The following is a 21,851-nucleotide window of genomic DNA, read 5'->3' on the forward strand; positions in this document are numbered from 1 at the left end:
GTAATGTTAGAGAAGTCAATTAATATATTAACCGAAGAAGGTAAAACTACTTCCAACATATTTTTATTTTATATTTTAATAAAAGTAAGTTGCCATCCAAAAAAATTACAAAAATAAGAGTAAAAATGTATTTCATAAAAAGGCTACTTTAGTATAATATCTAATTTAATATTTCAAATTGATGTAATCAAACAGACAAAAATACAGTTATGTGTAAATTCTGGTTTTTTAAAGACTACAGCACAGCAGACAAAGCTTGAGTACAAACAAGAAGTCTCACTTCAATATATTTAGGTACGTTTCTGTGTCTGCTGCATTTTTAGTTAAAACATGTTTGTTCTTCACTCAGTGATGTATCCAGAAAAAGCAAGAGTAGAGCTTTCTAATATGACAATAATTAATATTATTTTAGTAATGTAATATTAAGTAAAAGTATAAATTATGGTACTGTAAAACAACTAGTTGTACATATTTTCCATACAGTTGCTCTAGTAAACAAGTCTTGTTAACAGTCTGCACCAGAATAAATGAATTGGCATCATCAATTTAGCTGTTTTCAGTTTTATTGCTCTGATGCTATAGCGTTAAGCAAACTTGCTAGTCATTTGTATCTTAAGGCACTTCAAGGTGCTTTATTTAATAATAAAAAAATACAATAAGCAAAAAAACAAACATAACAGAAAACAGAAGTCATGAAAAGTTTAAATACAGGTCAGAATAAATCTATTTTCCAATATAAATTGAAGGCAGCTCAAAACAAAACTGGGTTTAGCCTTGATTTTAGTTCAGCAGTTTTCTGGAAGTTTGTTCTAAATTAGAGGAGCATAAAAACTGAAAGCTGCTTTGCAGTGTTTGGTTCTGGTTCTGGGGGTTGTTATGGTTATGTAAGCATGCAGCAGTGTGCATGTAAGTAGATAAAAGAGATGGAGAAAAGATACAGAATCATACATCCATAACAACAGTTTTCCAGCTACACGAACAAAATCAGTCCTTTTTTATGCCGAGTGACTAGGCATAGCACTATTAGCAAAACAGTGTAATTCTTTGCAATTAATACATTCAAATATAATCTAAAAGACTACAAAGTCTCTTAGATTAGAAATATGCTAATCTAAGTGAGATAGTGAGATACAAAAACTGGGAACTCTCAGAAATCACTGTGCGACCCTATAAGTGCAAATAAATACAGAGCTATTAAGAAGGAATCTTTTACATCTCTACTTAGGAATTTTAAGCCACTTTTCTTAGCAAGATTGTTCCAATTCAGCCTTCATTTGAGGGATTTTGGACATAATTGCCCTGCTTCAACCAGATCTAAGCTACACTTTGACTAGGCTACAGCACAACCTTTTTCTTAAGTTCATTCAGAGATGGACTTGACGTGCTTTGTATCATCATCTTGCTGCATAAGTCAAATGTGGGTGGGCATTCTTCTCCCAGTGCAGACAAAGGAGAGGTGTGTGGAAAAAATGCATGACACAAAAAAACATTTCCACTGGAAAGTTAAGCAGTTATTTCTGCTTGTAAAGTAAGAAAATGTGTAAAAGTGAATGAGAAGACTGGAAGTTTTTTTTTTTATCCTACAAACCTTCATGTATTGACTCCAGCTTCTTCTTTTGCTTTTTGATTTGTTTTCCATCGACCCCGAGTTCACTTTTAGCAGTATAACCCTTTGAACATCAAGTTTTATTTGCATTGTGCACTATTGTAAATAATTAGTATTTTTAATGCACAAGTACACATGGAGATTTTGGACATTTTTAAATGAACCTACTCACTTACACAATCTTTTGGACGGGAGTGTGTTGTTTTTACTATACCTATGCAGTAAGAATGTTGAACTTGTGTCACTATAGGACGGTTTGTTGCACTTAATTCTGTTTTTATACATTTGACGTTCTGTCTTAGTGTGAATCATTTTGCTGTTGTTGCACAAAAACCTCCCCACTGAGGGACAATAAAGAATATTTCTATTTCCTATTTTTACTCTACATCCCAATTTATTTTCGAGAAACCCCCCCCCCCATCTTATTCACAAACAACTTGATTGTGTGCATGCAGAAAAAAAAAGTCAGGGATGCTCCAGAGTTCCAGGTCCACTCGGTGAACTATGAGCCCCTCCTCCAAGACGCACCTTTTCCTCCGTGGTCCTCCGGCGTTTCTTACCTTCTTTCCGCTCCTCTCAGCGTCGTTGTCTGGCTGTGAACTCTCACCCCAGCTGCTCGGGAAATGTCACACAGGCAGGGAGGCCCGTGCTGCAGTAGGGGGGCGTAATAGGAAGGAAAAAATAACATTTTCTCCGTTCTCAGCGCATCATTCAGCAGAGACTCTGCGGTGCAAGTGCCACATCCCGCTACCAGCCACCACCACCAACAGCAGCAGCAGCAGCCGCCGATAACGCACCGCAGTCTCGGTGCTCGTTTCGCATTAAACCTGATATATATTAATAATAAAAAAAAAATAAAAAAAAACCGTGGCAGACATGTGAGTAGCAACCCATCGCTGTCGTTCTCCACTTTCCCGTTGCCTTGTGTGTGTTATCGCTGTTGTAGCCTCAGCAGCAGCAGCGGCGGCGGTCAGTGAGCCGTGCGGTGGCTCATTCTGCTGGGCTTGAATCTGCTCATTCAGAGGAGGGGGAGGGGGACGTTCTTTAAATTATTACATGGAAAAAGATGGTTCCGATTCGGGCTGGTTAATTGGATCAGAAAGGTTGTGATTTTTTTTTTTTTCCATCATTGTTGTATTTTTTTTCAGCAGGTTCCCCTGGCTGTGCCTGTGTGTTGGACGTGTAGCTTTAGCTGATTAGCCTGCTCGCAGTGAGTGAATGCAGCTGTGTGTTTCCAGTCAGATGTGGAGGCCCAGGTTAGTGCAGGAGCATAGTGCGGGGCTGCTGATGTAGGCTACAATGATCATAACAATATTAATACTTATTCATAAAACGACAACAGAGATTATACACGCGAATGTTTGTGATCAGTGTGAAACTCATCTGCTGGTTGATGTTTTTTTTATCCTGGCTGACCTGAAGAAGCACAGCTGGACTGGAAACTCTCAGAACTCACTGTACGACCCTAATTGCTGTATTTTTCCTGCTGTATTTTACTTCTTCCTAGATTTTCAAGCTTTTATCAGATTATTCTTGACTTGCACTAATCAAAACCTGGTTCATTAGTGCATAATTTATATGAGGAGATACATTGTACGGAGTTGAAGCTGATATTAAGAAAAATAAAAGATCTAAAAAGCTGATGGTACTTTGAAATCCTCTGGTTTGTAATGCTGCTGGGACTTCTGCTATTATGTGGTCAAGCTCAGTTATTATCACACATTTTTTTTATTTAAAAATTACATTTTTAAGAGTTATTTTTGAGAATTTTGTACATTTATTAACACAATTTTAACTGCTTGTACAGTAATCAGGTTTTTATATATAGTTAGATCTGTCACAAGATCTACGAAACTTGGATTTTAGAGAAATAAAGTGTAGACTGTCGTACATTAAAGGAAAATGCTTTAAAGTGCAGTTTGTGAACATTGGTACTGCTATCCCATTGGTAAAAATAATAGTGCTTTTCTTTACGGCATTTTAACGAGACCCAGTGTAAGAACCATGAATCAGCCTGAATGTAAAGTTTTCTGCAGTTTAAAAAAGCGGTGGAATTTCCTTTACTTAGTAGGTTAAAGATTATTATTTGTATATTCTACAGATCTGCCTCATAAATAAAGCAACATTTTATAGTGCAGTTGGACTGAAAATGTAGTTTGATTACCTCATAAAGTTATGCTTTTGTTCGTATTTATCTCATTTATTTAAATGATCTGATTGAAATACCTTGTTTATTTTATTATTATTATTTGTATTGTTTAACTTCAATCAAATGTATTAGGTAATCTAGGTTGCTGTTTTGCTTCTATCACATATAAGCAGCTGCTGCTGGTTATATAAAATACATGGACTTACTCGGATCAGCTCGGTTTCAAAATTTAGGACTCCTTAAATGCAGAACATTTAAGGCCCAGAATGGGAATTTTAGTATCTTTTTTCATTCATGTTATAAAAAAAAATGCTCCCAAGTAGCATTTCTAGTGCCTTGTAAATCTTTTTACCAACTATCTGTCTGATAACCTCACATCTTGTTCAACCTGAATTTATTATTGGCCTAGAAGTTCAAAACGTAGTAAAATTGTTTTCTAATGAGCAGCCCTTCAGACAGTAAGTAAAAAACAATCAAAAAAACCCCACCAAAACAAATGGATTAATGATGAATTATTAAAATTTTGTTTACATGTTCTCATCCTGGTTTATTTTTTCTTAATTTATTTTGAGCTGGAAAACAATAAAAGAAAACTCTGTACTTTTTTCTTTTTTTGAAACTGTGTACGAATTTGGTGGTACGGAGTCCTTGCAGCCTAAATATTTTAGATAATATTCTTTTACCTTTAATCCACGTGGCATAAATTATCAGTGTTAATTTAAGTTAAATTACAAAAATGACGCTAAAAGCAAAATTTCTAAAATTCTACTAGGATATCTTTATCATTTCAGTTATAATATTGTTGACTTTAGCTTAATTTGCTACATGGACTTGGACACATCTATTTTAGAAAAGCTATATACCTGAATAATGCTTTTTAACTGCCCATTATGCTAAATAGCATACATATTTGCTGTCCTACCTGGGAAGAGTTATACCAGGAGCATTGCCAAGTGATATTGCTGGGGTAATTGCATAGGCTGCATGCAAACAGATTCTTAATGGTGTTAACTTTTAATAAGGGAAATGTTCTTCAGATACTATGAACTCCCAGTGTTATTTAGTCTGAGTAGCATGATTATCTGGCCAGAGTTTACATAGACTTATTGTGTTTTTAATCTCTTCTTAAGGCCCGAATTGATTTGGTGTTTGGGATTGTTGTCCAGTTGGAGGATTCTTTTCTCAGATGAAGATAATTTGGTTAGGATGTTCAAGAAAAAATCACAAACAACTGGAAGATGCTAGAACACTAGTGTTAACAGCGATGGTTTTATGTTGCCACAGATTGAGAGGTGACTAAAACTGAAGTGACTTGTTCAAAGCTAGCAGCTACAAGCTGCCAACATAGACAAATAAAATTTATCTAGAAAAATTGTTTTTGGTTAGAGGACACTAATATTGAGCTTTCTATCCAAAATGACAGTAAAGATGAGGTATCAAATCTACGGACACTGTTGTCAACCATGGTTATGGTGTGGGGTTATTTTGCTCCCTGTGGCATGGATGCAATGCAAATTACACCCAAATTCTTCAAATTCACTTCTAATTAAGAGATTAATGGTTGAATCTTAGACATAATTTAGTGTTCCAACAGAAAAGGATCCTAAAAAAAAAAATCAATGTTGCAGTCTATTTCTTCCACCTAGAGAAAAAAAAAATCATCTAAAATATATTGTTAGAAGTGTAAAATTACTTGTATTCATTTTGATTGATTGACTGCATATAAATTTATAACCACAACTGTAAACTTATTCCCTGAATCTCAATGTCTTGGTCCCTGTCTTTGTTTCAGGGGACAGAGCCGTCATCCTCTCTCGAAGATGTCCACGCAGGAGGCCTACTGGCTCGTGAAGCAGCTGCCCAGTAGAAGATCCTGGGATTGAGACGTGAATCCCTTTACACCGATGGCCTGGACTGAGTAAGAAACTTGAGAACAAATGTGTGACAGGGCACATTATTTTGTCTCTGTTGTCCTTGTGTATGTATGTGCATATAAAAGCTGATGAATTTGAGTAGGCCTCCTTGTAAACTTTCATTGTCGACAGGTTTCAGCTGGCCTGCTGAAGCTATGGGGAGCTGCTGGAGCTGTCTGTACAGAGACCCCATCCGAGACAACCATCTCACCAAATTTAAGGTCTTCATTTTAAAACTTTTAACAGATAAATCCTTTGCCGTGCTGTCATTACAGTTCTGGCTCATTTTGTTGGATGTAGTCAGCCTCTAAAACCTGTAGTCTCATATATGTTTTTCTCAATTTCTGTGAAATTCTTATTTTTATTAACCTTTATTTCACCAGGAAAATCCCACTGAAATTAACAATAGTTCTTACACAAGAATTTTGGCCAAGACTGACAGCAGCACACAGTTTACAGAACATTCACAGCTAAATAGAAAAAGTTAACACCGTCATAAATGAACTAGATTTCTAAATTAAAACATTTATAGACAAATGATTTCTTCTCCAAATCAGTAACAATGTCTTAAAAACATTTAATTATAACAGCACCTGTTATCACATGTTTTTTGTACCTGGCCCCACAAAGATGAATCAGAAAACTGAAAATATTTATTTTCAAGTTCACTTTAGGCACCAAGAGTAAAAGTAAGTTATCACTACGAAGTGAATATCCTCTGGTGGATTTTCTAGTTTGTGTAGGCCAACTAATACCAAGGAAGAAATGGTTGATGAAATTTAATTGGTGATGTGTCACTACATTATTATTTTGGATCCTTCCTTTTTAGAAAAAAAAGTTTTTATGTCAACCTTCTTGACTTTTCACATATGTGTTTAACAACTTGTCTATTTATTTCTTCTACATGTAAATGAATTATAAAAACAAGTATTTAAAAAAAAAAACCTTTAACACAGAACAAGAGATGTAATACTTAACATAGCATGAAATTAAAAACTGATTATAATATTGTTTTTTTGTATAAAAACGTGCCAAAACATTTTTTTCCAGTTTTTTTTCAATATATCTGAACTGAAACTGGGTCGGTAAACACATCAACTTACTACATGCACTTTATTCTGAACTTAGTAACAATCAGATTAATCAAGGAGAAAACTGTTTGATTTCAGTTATTGACTGATGGATTGATGCATCTTTCATTATGACAAATAAAAGATAAAATAACATTTTTTGCATCAAACAAGAACGGAATAATTGTTTTCTTAAAAGAGGCAAGGAAAAACAAATAAAAAAAACCTTGCAACATGCTTGCATAAATGCAATCTAAAAAAAACATGGTTAATGTATAACATTGTTGTGTTTTTTATCATGCTTTATTTTTGTTGTTTCCATCCCTCTCGTGATGTTATTGTGTTTCACCATCTTTCAGGTCATCAATGTTGATGATGAAGGCAACGAGCTCGGCTCTGGGATCATGGAGCTCACCCAGACTGAGCTCATTCTTCACACACGCAAAAGAGACGCCATCCGGTGGCCGTATCTCTGCCTGCGACGCTACGGCTATGACTCCAACCTGTTTTCCTTTGAGAGCGGCCGCCGCTGTCAGACAGGGCAGGGTGGGTAGCACAGTCTCAGTTTCTATGTACAGTATGGTATCAATATAGAGGAACACTGGATGTATTTTACATTAGTTGGTGCTTTTCACCAGTTCAAATATCTTAAAGAAACCTTCAATCGGGGACAATTGTTGACCACAAGATGTTAACTCTATGTTTCTGTAATGTAACTGAGCTTTGGAGATAGTTTTTTTTTATCTCTAGCTGTAGATATGGGTCTTTTCAGATGACCAATATATTTTTTAACTATTCGATTTATCAACACACCTTAGCATTACTTTAATTTTATGTCCTCTTGTCTTTCACATTTTGAGGAGTTGTTGAGAGTAATTGCTGTTTGTAAACAGATAAAAATATGCCAGTTTAATTTATTTTCTAAGATTCTTTTTCAATGTGCGAATTTGCCATGAAAATGCATTTTAATGTATTTTGCATGAGTCAATGGTCTTGGAGGGCACTAAGTGACTTTTTGGTGTTTTTCTTGCCAAATTGTTGCTGTACTGTTGGTCTATTAATGACGACACAGTACAAATGGTTACGAGTCATCTAGACTCAACGGGGTTATGAAATGTGCAGAATTGTTGGCCTTTTTCCTTTGAATAAGGAATAAAAACACTACTGTTTTTAATGCAATTTTCTCCCTCTTTATTTTGCTTGAACCACTGGGGCTACATAAATAAACTTACCATGCTATGGATTTTGTTTCATCCCTTTAATTCCTCTTACATGCCATGTTTTGTTTGTGTTTAAACCAGGAATCTTTGCATTCAAGTGTTCACGGGCTGAAGAGATCTTCAACCTGCTCCAGGAGCTGATGCAATGCAACAGCATCAATGTGGTGGAGGAGTCAATGATTATGAGTCGAAGTGGCCACACACCAGAGATGGACATGTCTCGGACACCACAGACTCCCAACAGTGAGTCACGCCTGCTCATGCACTGCCTGCCAAACTTGCATGCAGCAATGCGTTGATAGGATTTCTGCAAGCTTCGGTCAATTTAAATTTTAAGAGTTGAACAATTTACAAGGAAAAAATAACCAAAGGTAGCTTAACCTTCCTAAGAAGTATCTCGTATTTAAGTGACTGAAACAGGTTAAATATACATTTATTCACATACAGTACAGACCAAAGGTTTGGACACACCTTCTAATTAAAATGGGTTTTCTTTATTTTCATGACTATTTATAAGGCAAGAAATCCCACTTATTAACCTGACAGGGCAGGTTAATAAGGTTCATAGTGAAAACCATTCACTATAAAGTGAATGGTTTTCACTATGAAGTGAAAACCACTTCAGGTGACTACCTCTTGAAGCTCATCAAGAAAATGCAGAGTGTGTGCAAAGCAGTAATCACAGCAAAAGGTTGCTACTTTGAAGAAACTAGAATATAAGGGTTGTTTCAGTTGTTTGACACTTTTTTGTTTAGTGCATATTTCCACATGTGTTATTCATAGTTTTGATGCCTTCAGTGTGAATCTACAATGTCAATAGTCATGAAAATAAAGGAAACTCATTGAATTAAAAGGTGCGTCCAAACTTTTGGTCTGTACTGTAGGTTTGTGTGTAAGGCTCTAATGCCACCTGTGTCTATGACATCTTAAAATGCGATGCAGAAGGCTTAGTAGTGATTATTGTAGACCACTACAGAAGTCCCTACTTTTAAGCTTAAGAAAGCTTGTTAAATCTACACTTTTTCCAAAACAAAGTATCTGGATACCCAACAATAACCTGTTTTCAAATCTTAATTCCAAACCAAACTGTGTTCATTTTTATGCACTCAATACTCGGTTCTCCTCGTCTTCCTTGAATCATTGTGTCAGCGCGCCACATGTCATGGAGATGCCATGATCGCCTACTGAGCTGCGATGGAAGCCCAGATTGCTTTGTCATCTGCCTTGTTGGGTCTGGTGATTTTCTACGGGGTTAAAGGTCAGGGACATTTACTGGCCAATCAAGAACATTGAGTTAGCTGTTGGTGCCTTTGGCAGTGCCAAGCCCTGCTGGAAAATAAAATCAGCATCTTCATACAGTATGTCAACAGAGGGAAGCATGAAGTGCTCTAGATGTTTCTGATAGATGACTGCATTGGTTGTGGACTTCAGAAAATACAGTGGACCAACACCAGCAGATGATATGGCACCCCAAACCATCACAGAAACGTCACACTGGACTTCAAGCAATGTAGATTCTGTGCCTCGCCACTCTTCCTGAAGTCTACTCCTTGTGAAGCTTCCTCAAATTCCTGAATGGATTTTGCTTGACAATCTTCTCAAGACTGCAGTTTTCCCTGTTGCTGGTGAAACGTTTTTCTTTCCACTTAATTTCTTTGGATATACTTGGATATGGGACTCTGGAAACTACTGATTCCTTCAGTAATGATCTTCTGTGACTTACTTTTCTTGTGGAGAGTGTCAGTGACTGTCTTCTGAATATCTGTCCAGACAACAGTCTCTCCCATGATTTGGTAGTCTACTGACTGAGAATAAAAGACCATGTAAACCATGGTGTTCAGCAAGGGCAGGTGTCCTGTCACTTTTAGACGTGTTTCTATTCCAACAAAGCTAATTGAAATGGTTGAACTAACTCGGCAGTATGCCATACAGTTCTTCAGATGCCTGCTAATGAACCATCATTTAATTCAAGTGTGTTGACCCAGGGAAAGAGCTAAAATATGCGGGAGACCAGGCCTTGAGTATTCACTTTGTACAACCCTGATTTAGAGGCTGCTCCTCTTCTGCCCTCAAGTGGTGAAAGAAAGAAACCAAAAGTTATTACGTTCTTTAAATCAGACATCTTCTGCATTACTAATTTATAGTTTTCTTTAAGGATTAGAAATTAAAGAACAAGTTCTTAAAGTCAATTTACTGTAATTTTCACAGTTTCTTTTCATCTCAGAATTAATCTTTGTGATGAAATTTTCTTCAGTAGTTCATTGTTTCTGTAGGTTTCACTAACTTAAATTTAAAACATTTTAAGACCTTTTAGACCATTATTATTGCCTATAACTCCACAGAAATGTATGAACTTTGTCCAGCCGAGTGGCGATAAATTTGTGCTTACCTATGTTAGATGCAAAAAAGCTAGCTAGCTAAGGGTATGCTAGTAGTGATATACTGGTAGCTTCAACCGCCTCAAATCACAGAATGCTTGGCAAGTTACAAAAAATAATGCTTAGAATATATTTTTGATTAAATAGTCCTGCCAAGACAAAAATTAAGACCTGTGATTAACAAATTGATTTTTAAAAACTATGTTGGTCTTTGATATAAGACATTTTAAGACATTAATTTTGAATGCATTAGTTTAAGACTTTTTAAAGATTCACAAACACCCTGTATCCCCCCAACTTCCTTCCCACATTTAGAATGTTTTCATTAATATCACCACAATTATTGGCACCCCAATAATTATAATTTTTTTTAGAATATTTACAAATGCAATCAAATGCCTTTTAAGTGCTGTAAAGAAAATAATAAATCCAGCCAAACATTTTGATTTGATTGACTGTCACCTTCCTGGTTTCTCTTGGTCTGTATTGTCTACAGCTCCAGCTTTTCCTGTCCAGTCCTTTCCAAATGGATATCCAGGTTATCCCATCAGAGGGGATTCCTCCCAACCATCTCTTGATGATCATGCACACAGCCTCATGGCTTTGGAAGACCAGGTAACTCCTGTTTGCACCTCATAGCATATTTCCTTTGAATCCCAAGCTTGAACCTGTCTGTATTTCCTAACAGACTCACACCTATGTGAATACTGTGAGTATGGACGGAGATCTTTCCATGCGTCACTGTGTGCACTCTCTGCCTGAGTTGCGGCCTAGCGCTTTGCCAGAAACGACACGTGGGGCCATGCCTGTCGGAGGCCAAGGGAACCCACAGTCCAACATGAGATGCTGTCCGCTTGAGGAGCGCAAAGACCCCCAGGTGTTCCTACAGCCGTCCTCGCAGGAGGTCAAGTTCATGTTGGGGCCCACTCCAGCTCAGCGCCATCTCATGGAGAGGGAGAGGCTCGGGCACAATCCTCACAACCTTCAGCCAGCAGAGGGTGCTACAGGTTCAGAGACGGAGGGGGACGAGCCTGGGATGCACTTGTGCAACTCTCACTCCTATCACCATTTCCATCACCACATGCACCGGCATCCGAGCCACGAGCACCCAGACAGCTCCCAGAGTGGCGAGCTCACCTACGAGAACATCAACGGCCTGCGAAGCGGCCGAAAGCAGCGCCTGAGCCCCAGCAGCGTGTCGCAGTCTGTGGGGTCGAGCAGCAGCAGCAGCACTGGGGATAGCCACTCACACTCACTGTTGCACTCACATGGCCACGGCCCTTCATCTCTGCCTCCTCAGGGCTACGCCTGTGAGAGGGGCATGGGCGGAGGCCACCGCCGGACAGCTCTTCTCAACTACGAAAACCTGCCCTCACTGCCACCTGTGTGGGAGTACAGCGCCTTGCAGCGGGACGATGAGCAGGAGGAGGACGATGAAGATCAGGATGAGGATGAATATGAAGAAGAGGAGGATGACTTTGATGAGTACGAGTTCTCAGAAGGCCCAGGAACGCCCAACGGGTACCACCAGGACAGTCGGGGTATCCACCGAGACGCCCTGCAGAACTATGTCAACACAGAGCAAGTGCAGCCGCCCCGGCTACGGCACCCCTGCCCCCCGCATCCTCGGGCGTGTCGACCAGACAGTGCAGGGCGAATATTTAGCTTCGATTTCCGAAGGCGATCACGTTCAGGGGTCGGAGGTTGCGAGCATGGTCACATGCCTCCATCACGGCAGCTGAATTACATCCAGGTGGACCTGGAGGAAGAACCTCCCCGCCAAGCCCTCGGCAGTGGGGGTGCCCAGCCACAGCACCAGCGCCTACCACCCAAACAATGTGGCCCGCCGGTACCCAGACGCAGCGAGTGCTACGCCGTGATTGACCTGAAGAAGACCGCTGCCATGTCCAACCTGCAGAAAGCACTGCCCAGGGATGATGGGACTTCCAGAAAGACTCGCCACAACAGCACAGACCTGCCTCTGTAAATGAAGTTCAGACTGGAGACAGATGAAGGCCTCATCCTCATGTTAGCACACTGGACCCTTCACTGTCATCCATCCATTCAAGCGTTGGGCTGGATAAAACGGTACAGGTACCTAATTAGAAACTCAGTGAAAGTGAATTGTGAATGGAAATGAGAAAAGTCTGAGGAGAATTTGAAGTTATCTTTATTTGTCAAATATCAGGTTAAAACTTACTTAAAAGCATCAAGTTTCATATAAATATATGAAGGCAGTGCCTTGCAGAAGTACTTGTGTCTCTTAAAGTTTTTCACAATTTGTAATGTTATGAACACAAACGTAAATGCCTTTTTGGAGGGATTTTATGTGATAAACCAACACAAAGTAATACCCAATTGTGAAGGGAGTAAAAATTGGTATTTTTCAACAGGTTTAAAAGATTTACAGCCTCTAACAGGTTTTCTCCCAGGTTTGAACTGGAACTAGCTCCAGCCATCTTCTTATCGACTCTGACCAGCTTCCCTAGTTCTACTAAGGAAAACAGTCTCCACAGCATGTTGGTGCCACCACTATGTTTCACAGTGAGGATGGTGTTTTCAGGTTGATGTACAGATATAACTTTTTATATACACCAGAAATTTCAATTTTGATCTCATTTGTCCAGATCAGCCTATTCCAAATATTTGCTGCATCCCTCACATGCATTGTGTTTAGAACTTCTTGTGGCTTTCTTCTTGCAAAGCTTCCAGAAATCATAAATTTGTGGTGGGCATGATGCCTCATCATGCCAGCAGATCTTCCCACCTCAGCTGTGGATCACTGCAGCTCCTCCAGAGTTACTACAATCCTCTTGGCTGCCTCTACGTCCACAGGAGTAAAGTTGTGTTTATACAGAGATAAAATTAGTCACAGGTGAAAAGTATTGATTGATTAGATGACTTTGGAAGTCAGTTAGTTGCATTGAACTTTATTATTATTGTGCTGGTCTGTCTCATGAAATCCCAATGACATGCATTGAGGTTTGGTTCAGGTATAACAAGGTGTTTTGCAAGACGCTGTTTCTTCTAAATATGATGCTTTATGCTTCGCTGTTGTCCAACAGAGGTCTTCATTTTTGGTGGAAGAAGTTATTGCCATACGGTATTATCAAGTTTGATATTACTTGCATTTCATTCATGTTTTTTTTTTTTTACATGTAATGTTCTAAACATCAGAGATGCAACCGTCATCAGAGAGGAACCATTGATGGCATGAAGGCAGGTCAACGGTTTCTTTTCTGACCGGTGTTCATACCTCATCACAAGCACTTAAATCTAATGTTGTGGCTCGTATGTTTATTACTGTATGCCTAAAAAGCATTTTGCACACAATCCTATGGAATTGTATCGAATCATATTGTAGAAGCCGTCTTAATCGAGCAGAGTTCGAAAGTGAAAAAAACAGGATAAAAAGAAAAGATTGGGAGATTTGGAGAGTAGTACTTAACTGTATGACAGTAAACGTAGCACACGCTGAGTAAATTAAGTTTGGCTCTCTGCTGTTGGCATGCAGAAATCAAAACCGTAGCATATCATCCTCAGTCACATCTCCTGCATATCATTCCTGACGCAAGGGAGGGTGGGTCCATGCCAGTCACGTTGCACTTTTGACTTTAGGCCACTTTGTCACCACTGCACCCACAGGTTGGGTCCTTTTTGCCACAAAAATGGGGTCCGAAGGGACACTGTTCGACATCAGCTTCAATAGTTTAATAAAGTGTTCTCGGTTAGAGACGTTGATGACCTCAAACAGTGGCATTAAGCTGTAACCTCATGGGAACTGAGCTAAATCTATGATTTATCAGTTATCAGGGCTGTTTTAAAGGGGGTTTAAGCATGTTGCAAAGTCATAAAGTTGCTTTCTTTTTTTTAAGTTATTTATAAACCGTTTCAAATATGTATTTATTTATAACATATTTATTTATTCATTTAAAAAAAGTGTAATTTATTTTTTTCTCCATACGATGACCAGCGTTTTGTGGTCCAGTAGGTAATCTGGAGACCAAAGTTTCACCTCAAATTATCACTGGACTCTGGTGTATTACTGTTATTAATATGCTTAAGTATATTTTTGAAAAAAAGAATGACTGTATTTATATTTTAAGTGCCAAATTGTAATTGCTACCAGTCGGAAAAATTAAAAAGTAAAATGTGCCACAGGGATTTTTTTTAGGGGGAAATTGGGGGAGAGATGAGGCACAAAGTGAAAATGGGTGAAGAGGGATACAAATAAATACAACAATCCAGTTTTTTGAAAGTTTTTCAAATTAAAATAATAAAAACCACACATTCCACCTCATCCACATAGGTAGCCATGCTAAAAGGAAACACGAGAAGGATAATCTTTTAGTCTGATAATCACTGTTCTGGTGGTTTTTTGCTGCTACTTGTACATACTAACAGTAGCCCATATAAGCTACAGGTACATGTCAAAATGAGAAAAATAATGTGATGTCAGACTTTTTACCATGTTGTCAATAGGAATAGTGTCGTTGTCGTCTTCTGGTTTTATTTGTGGGCGGCAGGAATGTCACGGCTCATTTCAGAGGGGGTCAATGTGGTCAAAACTTTGTTCCATGCAGACAGATTTATCCTGAACTGACTCAAAGAAAACGTAAGGGAATCACAGGCATCCATCTTTATTCTGACTGCTCATATTAGCTTTGCGTGTAAAGCTGATGGAAAGAGAGATGTTTTTAGATTTACTCTTGTGGAATCTTTGGAAGGCAGATTCACTGTGGCGTTTAACTCAAGGTGATCTGTTTGTCTTTCAGCCAGAGTGTTAATTTGAAACAGGTGCAGACTCTCAACTTCTGACAGGGGTTTTTTTTTTTTGGCTTCATAGACTGCTTTAGGTGTTAAACAAAGGAAAACACTGCAGATCACCATGTTAGTAAAACATATGTTTTATTTACAAAAAAAATCTTTGAAATAATTTAATTAGTGATGGAAAAAAATATATCTGTATTTCAGTGATTGTGTCTTTCTCTACGTGGTACGTAAAATTCAGATTTTATCTGTGTGTCTATCAGTTAAAGAGGGGGTATTATGAAAAGTCATCTTGAAACTTTATATAGTTTTCTGTTATTCTCTCAACAAAATAATACTTGATGGAACTGGGCGTTTGCTGAGCCCATCATAGGAACTTCCACTCAGTCCCAACACTTGTAAGAGCGGTTGTAAACAGCATAATGGAGGAGCATTGTTGTGATGATGTCTTGAAGGCAGCGTGTCGGAATGAGCAGGAGCTCAGGAGACGAAGGTCCATCTTCAAGTTGTCAAATTGCTTTCAAGTCATGTTGATATATACAGCATTTTCATAACAGGTGAAAGAAAGATGGTTACCTGATAGTTGTGTAAAATGGCACAGTGTGTTAGTAAAAGACATAATACCCCTCCTTTAACATTTTTTCCACCTCTACGGTGCACATTTTAGGACAGATTTTATTCTGACGCACACTTTATTTCCAAGACCTTTTCATCTGAAGACATTTTTGCTGAGACTTTTTATTCTATTGCCTTTCAGTCATAGGTCTGATGGGATTTTTGTCTATGGTTTGACATCTGAGGCCGTTTGTTCTAATGTGCGAGGATGAAACCTGAGACCTGAGGATGTCCTAAAAAGTACACTGCACTCTGCAGCAGAAGCTTCAAATAACCACGTCAGAAGTTGAGAGCTTGTATTTTATTTAGTTTTTGTACTGGATAAAAAAGACATCTTGAAGCCAACATTGATGGCTGAAGCATTGATGCACAGAGGGATGTTTACATTTTTGCAATAATAGGACTATTATTGTTTTACGGATCTAAATTGGAACAACATGTGAAGTGTGAAATCTGTAGCTTGTAGAGCTGTAAGCTATATGTGCGTGTTCGCCTTCGAGGAGCAGATGTAGAAAATCTACCAAAAAAATGTTTTCTTTATCGTTACTTCACTCTTACATCACCATGCAGTAGGTGACCACTGAGAGTGCTTGTAGTAGATTATCTCGTGTTACAAATTTTAAAGCAGCGGTGTTTAATCTTACAAAAATCAGCAGGTGATTTAAGTGTATTTTTGACATGTGGTTTTAAAGTCATTAAACTAACTGTGGTAACTACTTTTGTTATTAAATAATAACCTCACCCAGTTTTTTAAAGCATCAACACCAGCTTCTCTTGTGTTCATGGGCCAACAATCAGTAGAAATGGGAACATGAAACGAACATCCTCCAGGTCTTTCTGTTGCCAAGCCGTTATGTGATCGTATTCTTCTCGAGGTCAAGCGAAGTGCAGCTCCGAGCTCAGTAACTCTGTGGAAGTGGATTCACGTCTGTGCTGTCTCAAGGCTTTCATAACTGTTGAGTGTTGATGCTTGAGGCCCTGTTTCACACAGGTGTTAAGGATGCCAGTTAAAATTTGTTTTTTGTAATCTGGGGGGCAAGTAGCTACAAGTTGAGATCATAAATCCATCCCATCAATAGTTTTGACAAACCGGATTTACAGAAGAAAGAAGTTGAAGTTTTAAAAAAAAAGGGCTTGCTCTGTTTTTACTGTGTAAAATGTGATTGCGTCCATATACCTTGTGTGTTTATTTTATTTTTATTTGCATTGTGCCTTGCATTCTCACACTGGTTTAACATTTTCTTTGCTGGAAGTGAAGGTATTGTTTTTTTGTTTTTTTTTAAAGGTGCCTGTTGGAAGTTTGGAGACATAACGAGGCTTAAAGGGAAATGTTTTCAATTTCAGGTTCTGAAAATAATGTGCCAACATCTGATTTGCATATCACTGCTTTGACGAGATTTTCACTGAAAGAATGTTTGAATCAGTTGGTTAAATTAGTCTCTGCTCAGATTTGGAGAAGCATGTTGCCACTCTCTTGTCTTTGCTTTATTCCATGGTCTAAAAACTTTTTTTTTCAGAAAAATTTTGTCAAATCCTCTTTTCTTGTTTTTACATACAGCCCACATCTAGACTTGACAAAGTCAAGATTTTGAGGCGACCCCTTGTGCACAGCCCTCTATTGAACCACCCATATTTTCTGCTGTATTTATTTCTAATCTCTAGCTCGGCTGCTCCAAACCCTCCATTTCATGTTCTTTTGAGCTCTGTTGTTTTATATGAAACATCACCAAAGGGATCTTGCCCAAAAAAGGCAAGTTTGGTTTTATGAAATAATTTGTAAGATCTACATGTTTCCTTCGGGACAAAAGAATTCACAATTTTGTCCAGGACATTGCAGATAGTTCTGTAGAACATGATCGATGCTTGTTGGATGTTTCAGCTGCTCCTTCAGTTTTGCTCGGGGTCTCTTTAGCCCCCCTGACCAATTGGAGTCTCATCTCTTCAGTGTTTTTTTTTTTTTGGAAACACCCACTTTTTCCAGTGCCCCCTCCTTATGTTTTCTCTAATTGTCAGTGGTAACCTTCATTGTATTATGTTGTGGTGTATGCATTTTGTGCTGAGATTTTTTTTTTTTTTTTTTTTTTACAATCTTCCTGGCTGCTACCTTTTATGTAGTGAGATTATTGTGACCTCATGTAACCTTTTTGCAAAATCTGACTTCAACCAAAGGATGCAAATATTAAAGTCTTGCAAGGAAAGGTGAACTTCTCTACAATTAATAACAAATGCCTGTCAAAACTGAATCAAAAGCTGCTTCAACGAATTATTAGTTCAGAGATTTGCACCCTTTTGCATCAAGTTAATGGCAGCTTTTTGGTTTTTTAAATCCTCTAAAACATTTTCTACTTAAATCTGGATTTATGTCATATGTGAACAAGATTAAACATAATTCCAAAGTATTTCTTTACATAAACAAAAAAACCTGCCTTTTTAAAAGGGTGTGTGCTGTCAGTAGTAGGGATTGTCCAAATATTCGAGCCAGATTTTTCCCATTGTTCTTCATGACTCCCCCCGGAGTTTGTTTTAAAAAAAACATTGTGTAGAGTACAATTATAAGACCAACAACTTTTCAGATGGTGTTTAAAGCTTACCAACATCTTGACTAGCTCTGCTCTCTGTTGAAGACATGTCTGCTCCTGTACATGGGTGTCAACGGCCATTGCCTGCCGTCGTAACCCTGTGGAGGTTTAACGGAAAACATCAAGCCCTTTAATGGCTTCAGTTTGAAACAACGAGACTTACATGACCATAACTGCATGTGGATCTTTTTCCTGTATGAAATTTTCACAAACTTGTGGTTTTCTTTTGCTTCCCATTGATACAGAGCTGTGGGAAAACATTTGTCCGCAGTCAACAGGATCATTGCCATCACAGTCTGTCAGAGTTTCAAAGTCATTGGCTTTATGGAGCAGCATGTCGCTGTAGTTTACAACACTACCTGAGGGCGCCTCAGTAGCTGTTTTCTCCTGCTGATTTGTCACATCTGAAAAAAAGATGAGACAAATAACTACAAATATATACATTCACACCCAAGGGCACTTTACAATCACCAGATAATCTGACATGCATGTTCCTGAACTGAGGAAACTGGAGTCTCCTGCAGAAATTGACGCATATACAGGAAAGAACATAAAAACTCCCCATGTCCCAGCTCTGCATCCTAAAATTAGATTGAAATAGTTCCATTAAAGTTGCCCTTTGAATCAGTTGGGATCATTTTTGATGTCACGTTCATAGCAAAGACTCGGGAGTGGCATTATTGTACTTCTCCAACTCTTGGGCAGTCATCTAAAATGTGGATGTAATCCTGTCAAATCTGAATGCACCATCATGTTTTTGTAAGAACTAACAAGAGCAGAAAATTGTTTATGAAGACACATTAATGAAGGCATAAATCATGACCGAAGCTGTGTATTGTCAAATATAAGGAGTTAAATATCAGGGGATTGTGCTGAATTTCATGACAATCTGATTTCTCATCAGCTGACAACTGTTCTCGTAGTGACCATGGGAATACTTTTTGTTTTGTTTTGTTTTTTACATTTTTTGTGCACTTCTCAAACATGGATTTTAATCGATGTGTACGTTTTTAAAATAGGATTTAATTGAAATCTGGCATCAGATTCTAGGAATACAGTAAAACCAGAGAGACAAACCCAGCAGTCAGTGCCACACATCATCTTCATCAAGTTTCCATTCTCATTTGAGTGATTTGCCTCTTTTTTAATGCACCATATTTAAAAATATCTTCCTTCAGACGACATTATCCAAATAACATGTTGTTAAACCTCAACTTTCTGTCCCAGCTGTGAGTTAAATCTGTCAAATACTGAAAGTATCAGAAGACTAATATCTCATGTTATAACTGTGTATTTTACTTTTAAATCTCTTTTTCTTGTCTGGTACTGGCTGTAATTGCCACCAGAGGGTGATGTACATGTACGGGTCTGAGCTGTACATTTTTCCTTTTTTTGTGACAGATTTGTGTATTTATGTGCAGGTGGGAATAAAACTTTGTCACTACTATATGAAATTCTGAATGGAATGAGTGCCAAATATGCCTGAGCATGATAAATTGTGTTACTCAAGAGGAGCTGTCGGTACTCCTGACTCATGAAAGTAAGACTTGAGTGACTCACTGCAGCTGAGGAGAAAAATCACAAAAAAAAAACAAAAAATGAATGCACAGCTGAAGGGTTGATCATGCTCAATATTTTTGCTGAAAGTGCGAAAAACTTTAAGAATTTTTGTCTTGTTTTTAAAAAAAAGGGAAAAAAAAGTTTCTTCAAAAATATTTGTTGTATGTTTCTGTGTCCATCCATGGCTTAAAAATGCTGTCAGTGATGGTCTTCTTCATGCGCCATTAGCAGTGAATATTAAAAGCTGATTTACTTTATTTTTTTGGACTTGGTAAAGAGAAGAAAAAAAAACAAACACATTTTGGTTACTTTCATTCTTGAACTATTCGGTTTTTGTGTGTTTCTAATCATCCCGAAAACAAAGTGAGCCTGACATTCGATGAATTTTATTCTGGATTTATTCAATTATTTGTCCAAAATGTAAAAGTAAATGTAATTCTAATATTAAAATGAAACTATGAAAATATCTTGCTGTCCACCACTGTCATTTTTAAAAATCTGTGTCCAATCTAGGATATTTCTTTGGTTGAGCCATGCATTGCCACATTCATTACTAGTTTCAGATGAGATTTTATTTATTTATTTATTTACGTTATTACTTTAATAATTTTTTAATTTTATTTATTTTTTTATTTTTTATTTTGACTGCAGAGCATTACACTTGAATGGTAGAAGAACTTGACTTTATGTGCAAGCGTGTAAAGATAATTGTTCCGCTGCAGGCGATGTATTTCAGTCACACCTCAGCAATATCTCTGCCTTCAAGTGAGGTGTGTTTGAACTCACTTGAAGCAGATCATGTTCAGCTGTCTGCAACTACCTGATTAACAAGACAAATCATCAACCATCCATGTAGACGTAATTATTTTGCCTTTGTTGTTTTTAATTTTTTTCCTTTGTCCAAAGTTTCAATAAGTGTAACTGTTTGTACAGTGCATGTCAGTCTCAGTGTAAACCTGTAAACCATTTTAATAATTCAACATACAGAGAGTATCATCCTGCTTCAGCCTAGGGCATTAGAAGAGCCGACTTAAACAGTGTTCATATGTCTGTCTGGCTTAATGATTGCCAAATTATTTTAACAAAGGAGATAAAAGCAGTTTTGTTGTTTTCACTTTAATATGCATTGTTAATCTGGATGGTTTTAGTTGAATAATTAATGCACTTTGTGAGAGAACACCTGGTAGATGCATAATGCTTGTTTACTGGTTTATGAGGCAGAAGCATCACTTGAACAAGTGGTGTAACGCGTTTTTGTTCAGTTTTCACCACAAATAAGTTGATCATGCAACAAGCAGGTCCAGGCCACATGGAAATTGGTGACATTGCCTTAGAAAAGTACTCATGGTCCTTAACCTGCACGTAACAACCACAAACTTACTGTACTCTTCTTTACAAAATAGTTCAAGCTCTGCTTAAGTGGAAAGCATCTGCAAAGATCAGTTTTCAAGGTTTGCTCCAGATTTTCAGGTTTTTATTTAATTTTTTTTAGGTCTGGACTTTGACTTGGCCATTTCTACATTTGCTTTAATGTAGACTAGGAATTGTTGAATCCAAGCCTCAATAGCCGCTGTCTCACAACTTATAGATAGAGATGTGTTTCCGGTCACAAATCTCCAACCGCTCTGAAAACACATTTGTCCGCTCCTCTCTTTTTATTACTTTCAGAGTCCCTATCACAGATAACACTGTAACTCTAAGCGGTGGGGGCAAAACACTTCATCACTTAGTTGCAGTGCTAATGACAATCACTAACTAAAACATGTTATCTTGCACAAGATTATTCTGTTCCAGACACAGGGTAAAACAGAGCAAATTGTACGTCTTCACAGCGACGGTTTTATAGCTATCTAACAGGTCAAGGATGAAGAGGTTTCTGCTGAGCCTTGAGCCACATTGATCCTTAATTTCTGAGAAATAAAAAAAACATCATTGCACAAATATTGATTGAAATGGTTAGTATTGGAGTTAATAATCAGATACAAAAATGT

At 37.9% G+C, this 21,851-nt stretch overlaps 1 protein-coding gene across 1 annotated transcript; it reads left to right on the top strand.

Annotated features, from left to right (window-relative positions):
* Positions 1-2,172: 2,172 nt before the first annotated feature.
* On the top strand, positions 2,173-20,326 carry frs3 (fibroblast growth factor receptor substrate 3). Its single transcript, XM_028003298.1, has 7 exons — positions 2,173-2,484; positions 5,548-5,673; positions 5,801-5,889; positions 7,098-7,284; positions 8,040-8,201; positions 10,833-10,951; positions 11,025-20,326. The coding sequence occupies exons 3-7, from the start codon at positions 5,824-5,826 to the stop codon at positions 12,321-12,323; spliced, it is 1,833 nt and encodes a 610-aa protein (XP_027859099.1). The 5' UTR covers positions 2,173-2,484; positions 5,548-5,673; positions 5,801-5,823; the 3' UTR covers positions 12,324-20,326.
* The last annotated feature ends 1,525 nt before the right edge of the window (positions 20,327-21,851 follow it).

Source organism: Xiphophorus couchianus, chromosome 20 (genome assembly GCF_001444195.1).
Source record: "Xiphophorus couchianus chromosome 20, X_couchianus-1.0, whole genome shotgun sequence".
NCBI lineage: Eukaryota > Metazoa > Chordata > Actinopteri > Cyprinodontiformes > Poeciliidae > Xiphophorus > Xiphophorus couchianus.